The sequence below is a fragment of the Saccopteryx bilineata genome, chromosome 1 (assembly GCF_036850765.1).
Source record: "Saccopteryx bilineata isolate mSacBil1 chromosome 1, mSacBil1_pri_phased_curated, whole genome shotgun sequence".
NCBI classification, from domain to species: Eukaryota; Metazoa; Chordata; class Mammalia; order Chiroptera; family Emballonuridae; genus Saccopteryx; species Saccopteryx bilineata.
Window position 1 is genome coordinate 389,731,258 of NC_089490.1, and position 21,042 is coordinate 389,752,299.

Genomic DNA, 21,042 nt, shown 5'->3' on the forward strand with positions numbered 1-21,042 from the left:
TTTAGAGTAGGCCTCCCCTAATGGCCTGTGTTCAATTAATGCAATAAAAAGAAAACTACAGACCAATATTGCTGATAAATATCGATGCAAAAATCCTCAACAAAATATTAGCAAAACAAATCCAACAGTACATAGGGTGGGGCAAAAGTAGGTTTACAGTTCTAAGTACACAAAATACAAGAGTTTATTCTTGCCTTATTATGTATTATCATATTATCTGCCATAGGAACAACTGTAAACCTACTTTTGCCCATCCTTGTATTAAAAGGATTATATAGCAAAAAATAAAGGAATTATATAGCATAACCAAGTGAGATTTATTCTTAGAATGCAAGAATGGTTCAAAATAGCAAAATTAATCAATGAAGCACGCCATAACGTCCTTCACTAAAAGAATGAAGAATGAAACCCACATACATGATCACATCAACTGATACAATAAAAAGCATTTTACAAGATTTAACATCCTCCATGATTAAAAAAATATTCAAGAAACTAGGAATAGAAAGAATTTGGTCTTTACTCCCCAATGAGTGCTATATCTAGATGGAAGTTTTCATTAGACTTTTTTTTAAAGAAATGTACCACATTTAAAAGGGGGGGAGGGGAATCAAAAGAAAAGTGTACTTATAGCATTGAAATATGTTCTAAAATCTGCAAACGAGACTCATAATGCAAGTAGATAAGAATATGAAATGAGCAGCAGGCGCCATGTCTGGCTGCGAAGATGGCAAGAGGAAGCCCCTGAAGCAGCCCAAGAAACAGGCCAAGGAGATGGACGAGGAAGATAAGGCATTCAAGCAGAAGCAAAAAGAGGAGCAGAAGAAACTTGAAGAGCTAAAAGCGAAGGCCGCGGGGAAGGGCCCCCTAGCATCGGGTGGAATTAAGAAATCTGGCAAAAAGTGAGCTGTTCCTTGAGCCTGGGGCAATGGTGATGATCCTTAATTCCATTCCTGTTTTAACATCTGGATTCCCTGTCATAACATCTCTTGCCACGTATAGCTAGAATGAAGTGTTGTCTGGAAGCCTACTGTATATTTAAGAATAAACTTTTGTAAAAAAAATGATAATAACCACGTGTAGTGGCTCGCTCATCTCTTTAGTTCTCACTGCCATTTCAGCCTTAGCTGTGCGGTCAGAGCAAACCCAGCCAGAATCCTGTCCAAGTGTGTTCTTAGTCTGTACTGCCCCAAATTCTGTACACCTGAATTAAACCAACTCATTTGGAAAAAAAAAAAAAAGAATATAAAATGATAAAAAACAAATGGTACAAAAAAATCACACAGCAAAACTGATTACAGAATAAGATATTCTAGACAGCAAAGTCTGCCAGTATCGGAGATTTATTCCTGAAACACCAATTATTTTATGTGACTTTTTTCATCTTAATCTAAGAAAACACATAAACCTCTTAGTCTTCTTAAACAAAGTATAGAGATAACCATTTAAACTCTTCAGGATAATTCATTTGAGTAATCAATGCAGCAATAGCCTCAAGATCTACTGGCACAGAGGTATGAGGGACTCATATACCAAAACGAAATAGTCCCATTGTGGCTTTTTGAATTTTAATGTTTTATATTTTGTAGCTCTCCTTCTTTTTTTTTTTTTTTTTATTTTTTTTTTATTTTTTATTTTTTTTGTTTTTTTTTTTTTTCATTTTTCTGAAGCTGGAAACAGGGAGAGACAGTCAGACAGACTCCCGCATGCGCCCAACCGGGATCCACCCGGCACGCCCACCAGGGGCGGTGCTCTGCCCCCCAGGGGGCGATGCTCTGCCCATCCTGGGCTTCGCCATATTGCGACCAGAGCCACTCTAGCACCTGAGGCAGAGGCCACAGAGCCATGCCCAGCGCCCGGGCCATCTCTGCTCCAATGGAGCCTTGGCTGCGGGAGGGGAAGAGAGAGACAGAGAGGAAAGCGCGGCGGAGGGGTGGAGAAGCAAATGGGCGCTTCTCCTGTGTGCCCTGGCCGGGAATCGAACCCGGGTCCTCCGCACGCTAGGCCGACGCTCTACCGCTGAGCCAACCGGCCAGGGCAGCTCTCCTTCTTTAATCTTTGTGAGCAAGCTAATATTTCTAGTTAGCAGTGTCACCTTTGTAATTTTAGCTCTTGATTTAAAGAACCAAGCACTCCTTTATTTTATTTTATTTTTTATTTTTTATTTTTTTAGGTGAGAGAAGGGGAGGGAGATAGTGAGGCAGACTCTCGCATGCGCGGTGTTCCCACCTGGGAACACCATCTGGGGCCAATGCTAGAGTACCAAGCTAAGGGCTGATATTCTCCAACAGAGCTATCCTCAGCACCAGGGGCCTTGCTCAAATCAATAGTGGAAAGAGAAGAGGGAGAGAAGGCAGAGAGGGAGGGGAGAAGAAGCAGATAGTCACTTTTCCTGTGTGCCCTGACCGGGAATCAAACCTGAGAGATCCATACGCCAGGCCAACACTCTATCCACTGAACTACTGACCTGAGCCAGAACCAAGCACTATTGTACATAAAATAGTTCATTAAAGAGGAAGTAGAATCTACTTGAGGAAAGTCAATAAAATTTGTGATTTTTGCTGAAAAGACATTTTTGGTTTATTGCCTGATAGTTGACTTTCAGATAAACAAAATGCTACTTTAAGTCTTATGACTAAAAAAAGGAAAAAAATCCACATTAAACGAATGAGCTGCATTTCAAGAAAGACTTGAACTTTCTCCTCATCTTTATAGAAAGAACTTAAAACTCACTTTACTAACAAATCTCTAAGAAATACAGTCAAATTATCAAAACAGATTTCTCTTTTTGTTTGTTTGTTTGTTTTTCTTTCTGAAGCTGGAAACAGGGAGAGACAGTGAGACTCCCGCATGCGCCTGACTGGGATCCACCCGGCACGCCCACCAGGGGGCTACGCTCTGCCCACCAGGGGGCGATGCTCTGCCCCTCTGGGGCGTCGCTCTGCCGCGACCAGAGCCACTCTAGCGCCTGGGGCAGAGGCCAAGGAGCATCCCCAGCGCCCGGGCCATCTTTGCTCCGATGGAGCCTTGGCTGCGGGAGGGGAAGAGAGAGACAGAGAGGAAGGAGGGGGGGGGTGTGGAGAAGCAAATGGGCGCTTCTCCTATGTGCCCTGGCTGGGAATCGAACCCAGGTCCCCCACACGCCAGGCCGACGCTCTACCGCTGAGCCAACCGGCCAGGGCCCAAAACAGATTTCTAATCTCAATAAAATAACAAATATCATGTTAGAAGAGAAACAAGGTCTCCATGTCTTATCTAACATCATATCTATGCAAAAATGTCTGACCATTAGGCTTTGAATGCAACTCTAAACAAAAATTATATCCCAGGATCAAACAACTGCTATTGTCAAGTAAAGGAAAACAATATTTTCTGTGACACTTAAAAAGTGTTATCGGCCTGACCTGTGGTGGTGCAGTGGGATAAAGTGTCGACCTGGAACACTGAGGTCGCCGGTTCGAAACCTTGGGCTTGCCTGGTCAAGGCACATATGGGAGTTGATGCTTCCTGCTCCTTCCCCTTCTCTCTCTCTCTGTCTCTCTCTCTCACTCCTCTCTCTCTAAAAAATCAATAAATAAAATATTTTAAAAAAAAAAAGTGTTATCAGGGGACCTGACCAGGTGGTGGCGCAGTAGATAAAACATTGGACTGGGATGCAGAGGACCCAGGTTCGAGACCCCGGGGTTGCCAGCTTGAGCGCAGGCTCATCTGGCTTGAGCAAAAAGCTCACCAGCTTGGACCCAAGATCGCTGGTTCGAGCAAGGGGTTACTCAGTCTGTTGTAGCCCCCCAGTCAAGGCACAGATGAGAAAGCAATCAATGAACAACTAAGGTGTCGCAACGAAAAACTGATGATTGATGCTTCTCATCTCTCTCCCTTCCTGTCTGTCTGTCCCTATCTATCCCTCTCTCTGACTCTCTCTCTCTCTCTGTCCCTGTAAAAAAAAAAGTGTTATCAGGGTGAAAAGGTAGATTGCAGTAAAAAGTACTTACAAAAAGGACTTTTGGGGGGCCACAGTTTCCTCTGAAAATTAGCGAGAATTATATAAATTCATGTTTAGTTTAATATAAATACAGATGGAAAGATACAGAAACAATTATATGTATGTGCAAATACATAGGTTAATTATATATATATATGTTAATATACATAGGTTAATATATAATATATATATTACCTAGCTCTAGCTACTGAAAGGGCCTAGGAACAATGACACCTCAGCAATGAGCACATTGAGCACCCACATCTTGGTTTCTATGTACCACCGTACAATAAAAGGAACCAAGGCTCCTTGGAGAAATGGCTGATTCTAGGGTTGGGGCAGGGAAAACATAAAATGAGCTGGGAGCATCTTGTAGTACCAGGAAGTTAGGAAATGCTCAAAAAGAAAAAAAAATGGGGCATGTCAAATGGAAACAGGAGACAACCTGAAAGAGCTCCCAATGGTCAAAGTTGGAACAATTTAAGCAAATAACACAGAATAAGATTATAACTCAAAGTACAAAGCAGATACACATACTGATACAGATAAATGGTTTAATAAAGAAATAAATGGGGTAAGAAGAGGCAAATATTCCTTGAGGCAAGAATTCCAAATAATATTTGTAGATACTCTTCCCTACAGGAAGAAACTTAAGCCCTCCACCCCCTCTGAAAGCGGACTAGACTTACTTTCAAAGAATAGATGTAGAAAAGGAAAACTTGGCCCTGGCCAGTTGGCTCAGTGGTAGAGCATCGGCCTGGCGTGCAGAAGTCCGGGGTTCGATTCCCGACCAGGACACACAGGAGAAGCGCCCATCTGCTTCTCCACCCCTCCCCCTCTCCTTCCTCTCTGTCTCTCTCTTCCCCTCCCGCAGCTGAGGCTCCATTGGAGCAAAGATGGCCCAGGCGCTGCGGTGGCTCCTTGGCCTCTCTGCCCCAGGCGCTAGAGTGGCTCTGGTCGCGGCAGAGCGAAGCCCTGGAGGGGCAGAGCATCGCCCCCTGGTGGGCAGAGCGTAGTCCCTGGTGGGCGTGCCAGGTGGATCCCAGTCGGGCACATGCGGGAGTCTGTCTTACTGTCTCTCCCCGTTTCCAGCTTCAGAAAAATACAAAAAAAAAAAAAAAAGAAAAGAAAAGGAAAACTAGTAAAATTACTACTTAACCTGGCAAACACTACCTTAACCAAGTGATGAAGGTTAACATTATCAGTGACATCATAGATATCACATATTCTGATATGAAATGATGATATTCTGTGGCATTCTTTCCCCAAAACACATAACCTTTGGCAAATACTGAGAAAAACATCAGACAAACCCAAAAGGAAAAAGGTTTCCACCTTTTCTCCACAAAATAAACAACTAGTACTCCTCAAAACTGTCAAGGTTATGAAAACAAAGAATGTCTGAGAAACTGTCAAAATCAGAGAAGACTCAAAGAGATGACAACTAAATACAATGGGTTACCCTGGAGTGGATTTGAAACAGAAAGGCAAGATGAATTTTAAAAACCTGTAGAACTCTAAACAAAATCTAGAGTTGAGTTAAAAGCAGTGCATCAGTGTTGGTGTCTTACTTTTGACAAGTAGTATACCATGTGAGATGTTAACAGGAGGGGATATGGGGTAAGACGTATACAGAAATTCTATATATCATCTTTGCAACTTTTCTGCAAATCTAAAATTATTATGAAATAGAAGTGTACTTTTAAAAGTTCCCTCTTTAAAAAAAAACAACATCTCTCACCCTGGTTGGATAGCTTGGTTGGTTATAGCATCATCCCAAAGTGCAGAGGTTGCTAGTTCAATCCTGGGTTAGGGCACATACAGGAACAGATCTATATTCCTCTCTCTCTCTCTCTCTCTCTCTCTCTCTCTCTCTCCTCCCCCCCTTTCTCTTTTGCTAAAATCAATAAATTAAAAAACAAAATTAAATTTAAAAACACACCCTAGCTTGTTTGCTCAGTGGATAGAGTGTTGGCCCATCGTCCAGACATCCCTCGTTCAATCCCGAGTCAGGGCACACATGAGAAGTGACCATCTGCTTCTCTTCCCCTCCCTTTCCCTTTCTCTCCCTCTTCCCCTCTCGCAGCCAGTGGCTGGACTGGTTCAAACATCGGCCCGGGCACTAAGGATAGCTTGGTTGGTCCAAGCATCAGCCTTAGACACTGAGGATAGCTCAGTTGATTCAAGTATTGGCCCAGACAGGAGTTGCTGGGTGGATCCCAGTCAGCCACATATGGGAGTCTGTCTCTCTAGCTCCCTTCCTCTCACTTAAAAAACAAACAAACCAAAAATATAAAAAACATTTCTCTGCATAAAAAATGAAATCTATGTTATAAAAAACGAAAATTTTTTGGTGACAGAGACAGAGAGAGGGACAGACAGAGACAGAGAGACAGGAAGGGAGAGAGATGAGAAGCATCAATTCTTCATTTTGGCTCCTTAGTTGTTCATTGATTGCTTTCTCATATCTGCCTTGACTGGGGGGCTATAGCAGAGCAAGTGACCCCTTGTTCAAGGCAGCAACCTCTGGGCTCAAGCCAGCAACCGTGGGGTCATGTCTGTGATCCCACTCTCAAGCCAGCAACTCTGCACTTAAGCTGGTAAGCCCACAAACTGGCAACCTCGGGGTTTCAAACCTGGGTCCTCTGCATCCCAGTGGACGCTCTATCCACTGCACCATCGCCTGGTCAGGCAAAAAAAAAAAAAAAAAGAACAAATTTTAAAGAGGGAGCACTAGACAGACACCTACTAGAATGGCAAACAAACAAACAAACAAAAAACCCAGATAAAATTAAATGCTGACAAGGGCATGGAAAAGAAACTCTTAGTCACTGCTGTGAAAATGTAAATTGATACAGTCACTTTGGAAGACAGTTTGGCAATTTCTCACAGGCTAAACATTATCATACCATATGATCCAGCAATCTCACACCTAGTTATTACTCAAAAGAATGTATACAAAAACCTGTACACAAATGTGGAGAGCAGCTTTTTTTCATAATTGTCAAAAATTAGAAGTGCCCAAATTATCCTTCAATAGGTGAATGGACAAACTGTGGTACATCCATACAATAGAATAGTATTCAGCAATATAAAGAAATGAGCTATCAAGCCACAAAAAGATGTGCAAAAACTTTCAATAGATATTGCTAAGTGAAAGAAGCCATTTTGAAAGGGTACATATTATATTATCCCAATTATATGACATTCTGGAGATGGCAAAACTATGGAAACTATAAATGATCAGTGGTTAGCCTGGGCTAGTGGAGAAAGAAAAGGACAAATAGATGAAGTACAGGGAATTTTTAGGGCAGTGAACTATTGTCAGGATATTGTAATGGTGGATAAATGACATTATTTTTCAAAACCTATAGTAGTTTACAATATAAAGATTGAACTTTAATGTATGCTAATTTTAATATTAGGAGACTGTTCATTTTAAATTCAGGAGGTTGGGGGGTCCCAGAAAAGAATGCAGACTGTGACAAAAGAATCTGTATTACAAATGAAACAACCTCATTGCAGCGGCTGGGGAAAAGATGCTAACCTAGGTAACTTTGGAAATGAATGGAGTCTGTAAGACTAAAAGCAAAAGGAATTGCACATAAGCACTGTACTCTAGTTGATCAAGTTCTTTCCCAAGGAAGGATGGGCTAACAATTCTGATACTGCTACACGTGTATACTGGAATTGAATGATTAAGTAAACAAATGGTGGATGGTGAAAGCCAGGTTTCTCACTGTTGAAGTGGAAATTCATAGATCAGCAAGGGGAGAAGGCTACAATGATCTATGTGGTAATAGATTAGAGTTGTAGATATCAGTAAGAACTCATGTCTAACTTAATATAGTTACAGATGGTTACATATAGAAACATTTTTAGACATGTATTTATACATGTCTACACAATATACATTTTATACACGAGGTTGCATACACACATATATTTCTTTACTCTGTTAGCTGAGAAGGCATAAAAGAAACAATACCCCAGTAGCAATTAGAACACTTAGAGACTAGATCTTGGTTTCTTATACCATTCTCCAACAAAAGGCACCAGAGCTCCTTGGAGAAATGCTGATTTTAGCATTGTGACAAGAAATATACAAGATGAGCCTGGAGCATCTTATAGTGCCAGTAAGAGAAATGCTCCAAAATAATTAAATAAATACCACCACTACAACACATACACACAGGCACATGCATGCTGCTGTGGGTATGTTAAAAGAGCACAGAAGCCAACTGACAGAACTCCCAATGGGCAAAGTTGGAATAATCTGAAAAACAAAATAAAGTAATATTGGAATAGAACTCAAAACATGAACGATATATCCTTTAATCCATACTGATATACATACTTGACTAAATTAAAAATGATAAAGAGAGACCCTGGCTGGTTGGCTCAGCGGTAGAGCATCGGCCTGGCGTGCGGGAGACCCGGGTTCGATTCCTGGCCAGGGCACATAGGAGAAGCGCCCATTTGCTTCTCTACCCCCCACCCCTCCTTCCTCTCCGTCTCTCTCTTCCCCTCCCGCAGCCAAGGCTCCATTGGAGCAAAGATGGCCCAGGCGCTGGGGTGGCTCCTTGGCCTCTGCCCCAGGCAGTAGAGTGGCTCTGGTTGAGGCAGAGCAATGCCCCGGAGGGGCAGAGCATCGCCCCCTGGTGGGCAGAGCGTTGCCCCTGGTGGGCGTGCCGGGGTGGATCCCGGTCGGGCGCATGCAGGAATCTGTCTGACTATCTCTCCCCGTTTCCAGCTTCAGAAAGAAAAAAAAAAAAAAGATAAAAGAGAGATAAATTTTCCATGCAGAATAATTCCAAATAAATTATGTACATACTCCACCCCAAAGGTCAGGGAGACTAACTCCTCACTCCTTAAATATTGACCATGAGGACAGTTTGGAAAGGGAACAAAGAGTAGTTTAACAGTACAGAAACCTGACAAATAGTACATCAGGCAGGTGACCAAAGTCAACAGCAATAGTCATACGTCATGTTGATAGTACGTACCTGTGGTATATGATAAATGGGATACTTTATGATCTTCCTCCCAAAAACCCATATCCCAGTCTAATGATGAGATAAATGTCAAATAAATCCCAAAAGAGGGACATCCTATGATATACTTGACCAGTACCCCTAAAATTTTCTGTAAATTTGAAATTTTCTTTTTTAGCAAGACAGAGACAGAGAGAAAGACAGAGAGAGGGACAGACAGGTAGGAAGGGAGAGATGAGAAGCATCAATTCTTCATTGCAGCACCTTGGTTGTTCATTGATTACTTTCTCATATGTGCCTTGACTGGGGGGCTACAGCAGAGTGACCCCTTGCTGAAGCCAGTGACCTTGGGCTTCAAGCCAGCGACCTCTGGGGTCATGTCTATAATCCCACACTCAAGCCAGAGACCCTGCGCTCAAGCTGGATGAGCCCACACTCAAGCCAGCAACATCGGGGTTTTGAACCTGGTTCTACTGTGTCCCAGTCCAATGCTCTATCCACTGCGCCACTGCGCCACTGCCTGGTCAGGCTAGATTTGAAAGTTTTTAAAAATTGGAAAAAGTAAAAGTAGAGGGATGGGGAGCCAGATATACCTTTCCTCTCAATAGACACAAACATTAAAACTATCATTTTCCCGGCCCAGGCTGGTTAGCTCAATGGTAGAGAGTCAGCCCGGCATGTGGAAGTCCAGGGTTTGATTCCCAGCCAGGGCATACAGGAGAAGTGCCCATCTGCTTCTCCACCCTTCCCCCTCTCCTTACTCTCTAGCTCTTCCCCTCCCACAGCCAAGGCTCCATTGGAGCAGTTGGCCCATGCCTCCACCTTAGGCACTAGATGGCTCTGGTTGCAACAGAGCAACGCCCCAGATGGGTGAGCACCGCTCCCTGGTGGGCATGCCTGGTGGATCCCAGTTGGGCGCATGCAGGAGTCTGTCTGCCTCCCCCCTCCTTCTCACTTCAGAAAAAATACAAACAACAAACTATCATTTCCCCAGTTTTTTTAGTTGAAGACTTTCCAGATGTGTCTGAGACCCTGCTCACATCCAAAGACAAGGCAATACAGCCAGTTTAGTTATATACTGTATCATTAGATCACACAGAGAAGACAGACTATGATGGTTTTGCCAATTTTGTTGAACAAATATTTTTTGACCACCTTTTTTTGTTCCAAGGATTATATGAGGCACTGAGGTAACCTCACAGATGGGGGGGGGGGGATCTGTGCTCTGCTTTCATTTTTGTGAGGAAATCAGACAATATACAAGCAAACAAATAACCTATCAGGTAATTATAAATCCTATGAATTAAATAAAAAAGAAAACTAAAGTAAAAGTGACCAACCAAATGGGCTACTCTAATTGGGAGCTGAGAAAATGCCTCTTTAAGGAGATGACATTTGAGTTGAGACCTGAGTAGAGCCTGTATACAAAGACAGCCTTGAGGTAGGGGTACAGCAGGGTGAGAGGTTCCAGAAAGAGAACAGCAAATTCAAAGGCCAAAAAGAATATGCTAATGTGATTGAGATCTATAAAGTAGACAGGGGAACTGCCCTAACAGGAATGAACTAAGTAACATATTCTAAATACTCTAGAGCAGCGATTCTCAACCTGTGGGTCATGACCCCGGCGGGGGTCGAATGACCAAAACACAGAGGTCGCCTAAAATAAATATGTATTTTCCGATAGCTTTAGGCGACCCCTGTGTTTTGGTCGTTCGACCCCTGCCAGGGTCGCGACCCACAGGTTGAGAACCGCTACTCTAGAGGTAAGAATATGAGAACTGTTTAAGAATCTCAAACCTCTTCAACACTGATCACCAGGAATCCATCAATGATAATTAGATCAAGATCTTAATTTTATGCTTCCTTATCCACCCCCACCAACTGTCACAGCTGTCCCTCTCCCATATCGTAAATACTATATTTTAAACTGCTCCATCTTCCCTCTAAAAACTACCATGCCTATCATCCATATTTCATCATTTCTCTAATAGAAGTATTAACAAAACAAGGGAGATTCCATCCAGAAATTGCTCCCAAATTCTTCCTAACAGATCCTATTACAGTGGTACCTTGAGATACAAGCAGATCAACATACAAATTTTTTTAAGATACGAGCTACGACTCAGACCATATTTTTGTTGAAGATCCGAGCGAAATTCCGAGATATGAGTCGTAATTTGGGAAGCTGCCGCAGTTTTAGTTTTGTTTAAAGTAAAGAAAGTGCAGTTTTAGTTTACATTTAGTGTTAAGAAAGTACAGTTTTAGTTTACGTGTCTACAGTGCCTGCATCCCTTCCTCCCTCCCTCCTCCACTATTCGCCTCTGTTAGTCGCACTCATCTGTCTCCAAGGTAAGAATACAGTACTAAATAACCCTTTTTTCTTTTATTTCATACTAGCTGTACCTGGCCACGTGTTGCTGTGGTTCAGTCTGGTTAAATAGAAAAGAAAGAGAAAGCACGCGTTCCTAATATGTTTAATATCACAATGCTTATGGATATACAATATTTTCTGTTGTTCCATTGTCTGTGCAGATATAGAGATTGTCTGATTTGCCAACTCTAGAACATGCAACATATAATTGTCCATGTGAGAAGCAATCCGTGTCTAGATCTAAATCACACAATTCTAAAGATTGGCCTTGAACTTTGCTGATGGTGATTGCAAATGCCAATCGAATTGGGAACCGCAATTAAATAGAAATGGCATATATCCATTGGAATCATAGGAACGCAAGGAATGAGGACATCTTCATCTTTGAAAGGTCCTGTTAAGATTGTTGCTTCTGCCCTGGCCGGTTGGTTCAGCGGTAGAGCGTCGGCCTAGCGTGCGGAGGACCCGGGTTCGATTCCCGGCCAGGGCACATAGGAGAAGCGCCCATTTGCTTCTCCACCCCTCCGCCGCGCTTTCCTCTCTGTCTCTCTCTTCCCCTCCCGCAGCCAAGGCTCCATTGGAGCAAAGATGGCCCGGGCGCTGGGCATGGCTCTGTGGCCTCTGCCTCAGGCGCTAGAGTGGCTCTGGTCGCAATATGGCGACGCCCAGGATGGGCAGAGCATCCCCCCCTGGGGGGCAGAGCACCACCCCTGGTGGGCGTGCCAGGTGGATCCCAGTCGGGCACATGCGGGAGTCTGTCTGACTGTCTCTCCCTGTTTCCAGCTTCAGAAAAATGAAAAAAAAAAAAAAAAAAGATTGTTGCTTCTATAACGTTGCTCATTAATTTTTTTACTGCAAGCCGCGTGCCGTTGCAAAGCTTTGGCTGGTTGATATTTCGCAACATGGCAACTGCATGCCGATTTTCAATTGCAATATGTGCAGTGGCATCCCTGGCAGATCGAGTGAATTCAAAAATTCTGTTGGATAATTAATTGCTTCATCTGCTTCCACAACAGTCGACGAACTTGTATGTGACTGTCTCACTTTGAATGTTAGACTGAATAATATTGTTAAGTTCGTAAACATCTTTGTTCTTGGCCGCAAGAATAGCTCGTTCACTCAGCCAATCGATATTCTTAAAATTGGTTTGAATATTGGGAAATACTTTTTCAACCAATTCTTCTTTTGACGTCACTAAATTGCAGAAGTTATGAGGCAATGAAATTTGTCCTGAGGTCAAATCAACCGGCACCTTTCTGTTCCCAATTTCCATCAATTGATGTGAGAATATCTCAACTAATCGATCGTTTTGCAGCTGGACATTCATATTTGTAGCTAATTTTAACGTCTTTATATGTCACACAAAGTGGTATTTCGGGCAAGCATTTATTTCATTCGCTGGTGTCGATCAAGGAATTACAGGTAATGTTTGCCTGAAATCTCCTGCAAGCATTATTAATGCGTTCCCAAATGGTCTGATGTTTCCACACAAATCTTGCAATGATCAATCAAGAGCCTTAAGCGATTTTTTGTGTGCCATTGTGCATTCATCCCAAATCGTAAGTTTGCATTTCTGCAATACTTTTCCCATGCCAGATGCCATTTCCACGAGGAAATGTTGCACGTGGGAGTTTCAATGAATTGCATGTTCAATGGCAATTTCAAAGCTGAATGAGCAGTTCTTCCACCTGGTAGCAATGTCGCAGCTATTCTGGACGACACAAGAGCTAAGGCTATGTCATTTTGGGATCGAATTGCTGCCAGAATCAATCTAATTAGGAACGTTTTACCAGTTCCTCCTGGCACATCTAAGATTTCTCCAACCCCGTTATTGACAATTTGCATTATTTGATCATAAATGCCTTTTTGCTCAAGTGTTAGCTTAGGAATATTTGATTGCACATACGAGAAAAGATCACCCGTGTTGTAATTTTGTTCATGACACAATTCTACATCGAATGAGGCAGCAGTAGATCGATTTGGTGATGGTATTCCCAATTGAGAACTATGTTCATGATTTCTAAGCACAAATCTTCAATCATTATCAACGCTTCGTTGTTGATTTCTGCTGTAAAATCCATGTTCATATTTGAATTTTCCTTGTGTATTCGACGGAAAATATCTTCAGCCATGTGCAATTTATATTTCTCCCATAACATTGAAATGGAATCGTAAAATATTTAGTATAGCGTGTTGCTTTTACGTCCAACAGATGGCGCTGTTTTTCAACAAAAGCACATTTTTTACCTGTCACAGGTGACATCTATATAATAGTAGGTATATAAAAACATTAAAAAGGCCCTGGCCGGTTGGCTCAGTGGTAGAGCATCGGCCTGGCGTGCAGGAGTCCCAGGTTCGATTCCCGGCCAAGGCACACAGGAGAAGCGCCCATCTGCTTCTCCATCCCTCCTCCTCTCCTTCCTCTCTGTCTCTCTCTTCCCCTCCTGCAGGCGAGGCTCCACTGGAGCAAAAGTTGGCCCGGGCGCTGAGGATGGCTCCATGGCCTCACCTCAGGCGCTAGAATGGCTCTGGTTGCAACAGAGCAATGCCCCAGATGGGCATGCCGGGTGGATCCTGGTCAGGCGCATGGGGAGTCTGACTGCCTCCCCGTTTCCAACTTCAGAAAAATACAAAAAACAAAATAACAAAACAAAAAACAAACATAAAAACACACGTGTATTTGAATGCAACGTTGTGTCAAAATTTCAAAGCAATCGGTGAAGAACTTTCGGAGATTTAAGATTTTGAACAAAGGAACATTTACATTTTTATTTATATAGATATTTTGTTATGCATTGTTAAAGTACACATGTGTGTTTCTTAATAAAACACATCTTTTTTCATAATTTAGGATGGTTTAGGGATGTTTCACAGGGCTGGAACAGGTTAAATCTATTCCAGTTATTTTAAATGGGAGAAATTTGTTTGATATATGAGTTGACTGACTTACAAGCTCGGTTACAGAACGAATTAAACTCATATCTCAAGGTACCACTGTACTTCATATATGTAGTACAACCATAGATTAAAGCAAAGGCACTGAGACAGACTAAGGTTCAAATTCAGGTTTTATCTGTTATATGCTCTTGAACAAGTTGCAAAACCTTTCTAAGATACTATTTCCTCATCTGTAAAAAGTTGTGAGGATTAAAATGATAAAATGTGGTATCCACTAAGTATTCATTCAATAAATGTTAGCTACTGTAGTAAAACTATTTGAGCATTTACTTTGTTCAAGAACCAAAGCCAGGCCAGAGAAGTTATAAAGGCAAACTGTTTGAAAAATAAAACTGTCCAACTTCTTTAGGTAAGGGACTTTGTCTTTTTCTGGTTCACTAGTGTATTCCCAGAATCTAGAAAAACGTTTAACACACAGTAGGCATCAATCTCAATTATTTGTTGAATGAACGAATGAGACTCCATTAAGTCAAAGGCGCCTAAGAGAGCCTGGCTTTACTCCAATATAAAGAAAAGTTTCCATTCCTCATCAAGTTTTTTAACAACATCCTAAGGCATTGTTAAAGATGTTTCTTCTTTTTAATTGCCTTCTCCAAACCTAGAACAGTGTTCATAATATGAAGATACTCAAATTTATTGCAACTAAAACTCAGCTGCTAAAATTAAGACTATACCAAGGTTCATAATTCAAAGTTGATGATCAAAACTTTAAAAGTAATGAAGTATATAAGGTACAGACCTTTCCTTGCCATTGCCTGAATGAACAGACTTTAAAAATTTGTGTATAGGTTGACCAGGCGGTGGCGCAGTGGATGGAGCATCGGACTGGGATGCAGAGGACCCAGGTTCGAGACCCCGAGGTCGCCAGCTTGAGCGTGGGCTCATCTGGTTTGAGCAAAATCCCACCAGCTTGGACCCAAGGTCGATGGCTCCGGCAACGGGTTGCTCAGTCTGCTGAGGGCTCACGGTGAAGGCGCATATGAGAGAGCAATCAATGAACTAAGGCAGGAGTCCCCAAACTACTGCCCGCGGGCCGCATGCAGCCCCCTGAGGCCATTTTTCCGGCCCCGCCGTACTTCCGCAAGGGGCACCTCTTTCATTGGTGGTCAGTGAGAGGAGCATGGTTCCCATTGAAATACTGGTCAGTTTGTTGATTTAAATTTACTTGTTCTTTATTTAAAATATTTAAAATATTGTATTTGTTCCCGTTCTGTTTTTTTTTACTTTAAAATAAGATATGTGCAGTGTGCATAGGGATTTGTTCATAGTTTTCTTTATAGTCCAGCCCTCCAACGGTCTGAGGGACAGTGAACTGGCCCCCTGTGTAATAAGTTTGGGGACCCCTGAACTAAGGTGTTGCAACATGCAATGAAAAACTAATGATTGATGCTTCTCATCTCTCTCTGTTACTGTCTGTTTGTCCTTGTCTATCCCTCTCTCTGACTCACTCTCTGTCTCTGTAAAAAATAAATAAATAAAATTTTAAAAAAACCTGTGTAGAAAATAATAATAATAATTAAGTTTGACCAGGTGGTGGTGCAGTGGATAGAGCGTCAGACTGGGATGCAGAGGACCCAGGTTCAAGACCCCAAGGTCACCAGCTTGAGCGTGGGTTCATCTGGTTTGCGCAAAGCTTACCAGCTTGGACCCAAGGTCCCTGGCTTGAGCAAGGGGTTACTCGGTCTGCTGTAGCCCCACAGTCAAGGGCACATATGAGAAGGCAATCAATGAACAACTAAAGTGCAACAACGAAAAATTGATGCTTCTCATCTCTCTCCCTTCCTGTCTGTCAGTTCCTATCTGTCCCTCTGACTCTATCTCTGTCTCTATAAATAAAAAAATAAAAAATTTAAAAATTAAAACACACACACATAAATCTGTGTAATTTTTTTCTAATGAGTTTACCAACTAGGTTTAATTTATAGTAGCAAAATAAATCAATTTCACCCTTTTAGTCATCATGTTTTATTAAAACATTAAAGTTTGAGCCTGACCTGTGGTGGTGCAGTGGATAAAGCGTCAACCTGGAAACACTGAGGTCGCGGGTTCAAAACCCTGGGCTTGCCTGGTCAAGGCACATATGGGAGTTGATGCTTTCTGCTCCTCCCCCCTTCTCTCTCTCTCTCTCTCCCCCCCCCTCTCTATAATGAATAAATAAAATCTTTAAAAAAAACATTAAAGTTTGTCCAGTCACTTAAGAAAAGTAACTCTTTTAGACTTCTTCAAATTTTCAAAAGATTGGTAGCTTAATTTATCAGCTCTTTAGGTCAAAGAAGGACTTTTTCAGGGTGATAAAAATGGAGATAGGAGGAGTTCACCTCTCCAAAAATGAGTTTTCAATTACTATAATTACGTATAAAATAAGACAGGCAGACTTTCTGGGCCAAGATTTGATGCCTTGGCTCTCACGAGAATTAAATTAGAACCATGCATAAATTTGGGGCAAGTTCTGCAAAAACTACTTCATCCTCTACTGATGCTGAATGAAAAAAAACAAACAACCTAATTTGTGATGATTTTATCAATGCGATTATATTTCTAACACACAGTTGCCACTTTCGGGGCATCACTTTCATTATTTTCTATCTCAAGGATAGAAACAGGATGCATTTAAATCCTACTTGACAATTACCACGATTGCAGGGTAACATCTCAACGGCCAAAGACTGGTAAGAGCTTAAAAGTAATCATCTATTTTACCGAGCCCCCTCCTTAAAGTACCGAGGCCTGCTTAACCTCAACTGCTGGCTATTGTACTGGTCCCCCAAACCTTCAGAGCCGGAGAGATGCCTGAACTCTACTGACACCTTCTGAGAGAGAAAGCAGGCGTAAGGGCGGAGCGGTATGATCGGAATTGTTAAAATCGCAGAAAGCCGGTGGGGACACAGGTGCACAAGCAGTGCCGGGTACCGCGGTCCTTGTCGCGCTCTGAGGCGACCAGGCCCTTCACCACCACTACGGCCCTCATAGGCTCTTATCCACTCATTCATTCATTTAACAATTACGCGACGGGCAGCGTAGCAGGGCCGATTCGCAGGGCCTCCGCCCCAGCCCCGGAACACCCTCAGCCGCCAGGAGGGGCCCGGTGCTTCCCGCATCCCTCGGGCGCTGCCGCCCGCACCCCGCCGCGGCGAGCTCTAGTCCTCGAGATCCCAGCCCCGGCCTCGGCCGCACCACAGCGCCCACGCCCCTCGCCCTCCCAGCGCACGGAGGGTCTGGGGCCTCCGCCCCGCTTCGCCGAGTCAGACCCGCCGGGTTCGAGAGGCGAGGGAGGCGCGCGGCCGTGGAGGCCCCCCTCCCGGGGCTCAGGGACCCTCCGTGCGCGCGACGCCAGGCTCCGGGCGCCTGGGCGGGTGGGTCGAGCCCACCGACCACTTACCTCCGCCGGGTCAGAACCAAGGGGCCTGCTCTAAGCCGTTTGAAACCGCTTGGGCCGCCGCACACCCCGCAGTGTCCTCGTTGTTTATTGGTTCTCGACAGACCGCCCATCGCTCTGTTATTGGTCCATTTGAAGGGACTGTGGGCACGCGCCGCCCGTAGCCTTAAAGGGGCCGGGAGTAACTGTGCTTTCGTGAGACCCGCGCTGGCAGCTTCTGTAGGGGTAGGGTCTCTGGAGCCAAAGCTGCCGACCACCCGGCAAAGAAGCGCAAAGGGTGTGTGGAGAACTGTGCAGGCCGGCCATCAGCATGTTTGCTTTATTTGATTACGATATTTAAGGTGCTGTCAACATCTGGCAGTTTTTAAAACATTTCATTTCATTAACCAAATATTATCTGTACAGCTCCGTCCTTGAGGGAAACGAGAAGCAGCTGGGCTATAATGGAAGAAGCAGTAAATGGAGCATGATGCAGGGGTCTGGTCTTGGACCCGCTCTAACTAAACCATTTTTGTCAGTAAATCATCTGGAACTTTAATTTCCTTATCTGTAAAATGGGATAACGATGTTTTCCTTACAAGCTTAATGAGGATTTAATATAACTAATTAAATGTCTAGGGAAGGTCTTTGAACAGTAACGCATTCGGCAAACACTTAATACTCCCGTTATTTATAAAAATGAGAGGCTTGATTGATATGATCTCTCAAATTCTTGTTCAGCTCTGAGTCATTCAGTGTTTCTAAGAATAAGATCAGTTCCTTCCATCCAAGGAATTAGCAAACTGCATTGGTCAGGGGAATAAAACATATAGACTAGTCACTAAAATTCAAAGCAGCATGAGTCTATATAAAAGAAAAGCTATAGTTACTTAGAGATGGGAGAAATTTGATGAGGGAAGATGTGTGAAGGGGATAGACTTTGAAAATCTGGGATTTAAAGGATACATAATTACCCAAGAGGTGAAACAGTTGAAAGAGGATGGATTAAAGTATTAAGATAATAATAACAATTATTATTATTAGAGTAAGGGGAAGGGAGAGAAATGAGAAGTATCAACTTGCCATTGGGACATTTGACTTGTTCATTTTCATACATGCCTTGACTGGGTGGCTCCAGCCAAACCAGTGTCCCCTTGCTCAAACCAGCAACCTTAGACTCAAGCCAGGGATCTTGAGCTTCAAGCCAGCGACCATGAGATCATGTTGATGACTCCACACTCAAGCCAGTGACCCAGTGCTTAAGCTGAGTGAGTCCCTGAGGTTTCGAACTTGGGACCTCAGCATCCGGGTTGACACTCTATCCACTGCACCACCGCTGGTCAGGTAAGACAATTATTTTTTTAATCTATCAATTTGGCAAAGATGAGAAAGTTTAAGAACCTCTGGTTGGTCAAGATGTTCAGAAACAGGCTGTAAAACTCACGTGGTGTAAGAGTATTGCAGGGGTTGGGAGCGACTCCCCCCAGAATGTGCCGCCACCCTGGCATGCAGATTATTTCTAGCTCAAAACATTTAAAGCCCAACAAATTCAGGAAGAGTTTGTTGTTGGTTTTCCTCCCTCTCCCCTACCTAAAGAGATTTGGATGTAAAAACATGCTTTAGGAAGGGAACCTTAACATACATATAAATATATTTGCCTGACCAAGCGGTGGCGCAGTGGCGCAGTGGCTAGAGCATCGGACTGGGATGTGGAGGACCCAGGTTTGAGACCCCGAGGTCACCAGCTTGAACGTGGGCTCATCTGGTTTGAGCAAAAGCTCACCAGCTTGGACCCAAGGTCGCTGGCTTGAGTAAGGGGTTACTCAGTCTGCTGAAGGCCCACGGTCAAGGCACATATGAAAAAGCAATCAATGAACAACTAAGGTGTCCCAACGAAAAGCTGATGATAGATGCTTTTCATCTCTCTCCGTTCCTGTCTGTCTGTCCCTGTCTATCCATCTCTTTGACTCTCTCTCTATCCCTGTAAAAAACAAACAAAAAAACCCCCCCATACATGTATTCACCCCAGCACATACGGATAAAGTGTGGCAGACTGGGAGAACCCAAGCGAAAAACTATTCAGCCAGATTCCTTTGTCCCAATGTTTCTCAGTGGGCGGCAAGAATTTGTTTACCAAATGTTTGCTCTTTCTCATCTACCTGCAAATTGCCTACCACCTCTTTAGTCTTAAAGGACATATATATCTCATTTTGCCTGTTTTTGGAATTTTCATGCTTATGTGAATTCCTTGTGGGATATATTAAAATTTTATTTTCTCCTGTTAATCTGCTTTATGTCATCTGAATTATTTGACCAGCCAAACAAACTGGAGGGATAAGGAGAAAATTTCCCTAGCCAGACGGTATATTTGGTGTAAACTTTTATTTATTTATTTATTTTTAAATTTCTATTTATTTTTTACAGAGACAGAGAGTGAGTCAGAGCGAGGGATAGACAGGGACAGACAGACAGGAACGGAGAGAGACGAGGAACATCAATCATTAGTTTTTCATTGCGTGTTGCAACACCTTAGTTGTTCATTGATTGCCTTCTCAAACGTGCCTTGACTGCGGGCCTTCAGCAGACTGAGTAACCCCTTGCTGGAGCCAGTGATCTTGGGTTCAAGCTGGTGGGATTTTGCTCAAACCAGATGAGCCCGTGCTCAAGCTGGTGAGCTTCGGGTCTCGAACCTGGGTCCCGAACCTGCACCCCAGTCCGACGCTCTATCCACTGCGCCACCGCCTGGTCAGGCTACTTGGTGTAAACTTTTAAAAGGACGAGTTAGCAGTTTTTTTTGTTTGTTTGTTTGTTTTCATTTTTCTGAAGCTGGAAACAGGGAGAGACAGTCAGACAGACTCCCGCATGCGCCCGACCGGGATCCACCCGGCACGCCCACCATGGGGCAACGCTCTGCCCACCAGGGGGCGATGCTCTGCCCATCCTGGGCGTCGCCATGTTGCGACCAGAGCCACTCTAGCGCCTGAGGCAGAGGCCACAGAGCCATCCCCAGCGCCCGGGCCATCTTTGCTCCAATGGAGCCTTGGCTGCGGGAGGGGAAGAGAGAGACAGAGAGGAAGGTGCGGCGGAGGGGTGGAGAAGCAAATGGGCGCTTCTCCTGTGTGCCCTGGCCGGGAATCGAACCCGGGTCCTCCGCACGCTAGGCCGACGCTCTACCACTGAGCCAACCGGCCAGGGCAGCAGTTATTAAAATGTAAAATATACCTAATCTCTGGCCCAGGGACACCACTGTTTGGAATTTGTCCTACAGATATATGTGAGTATGCAAAAATAAAAAATGTCCAAAGATACTCATTGCAGCACTATTTAAGATAGAAAAACAAAACAAAACACTGGAACTTGTTATATAAAGTATGGCATATGC

At 43.5% G+C, this 21,042-nt stretch overlaps 2 protein-coding genes across 4 annotated transcripts in view; one reads left to right on the forward strand and one right to left on the reverse strand.

The window, feature by feature from the left end:
- Window positions 1-17,781, reverse strand: part of CKAP5 (cytoskeleton associated protein 5) — a 124,879-nt gene extending 107,098 nt beyond the window's left edge. For all 3 annotated transcript variants that reach the window (XM_066251413.1, XM_066251412.1, XM_066251411.1), the window contains exon 1: window positions 17,685-17,781. The gene's annotated coding sequence lies outside the window, so the exon portion shown is untranslated. The remainder of the gene's footprint in view (window positions 1-17,684) is intronic.
- On the forward strand, window positions 712-1,228 carry LOC136320746 (translation machinery-associated protein 7-like). The gene has a single exon (XM_066253895.1). It carries the CDS (start codon window positions 712-714, stop codon window positions 904-906), a length of 195 nt encoding a protein of 64 aa, XP_066109992.1. The 3' UTR covers window positions 907-1,228.
- Window positions 17,782-21,042: the final 3,261 nt, after the last annotated feature.

What these genes read in the sequence shown, in the direction of transcription:
- LOC136320746 (XM_066253895.1), top strand. Translation starts at nt 712, where the DNA reads ATGTCTGGCTGCGAAGATGGCAAGAGGAAGCCCCTGAAGCAGCCCAAG.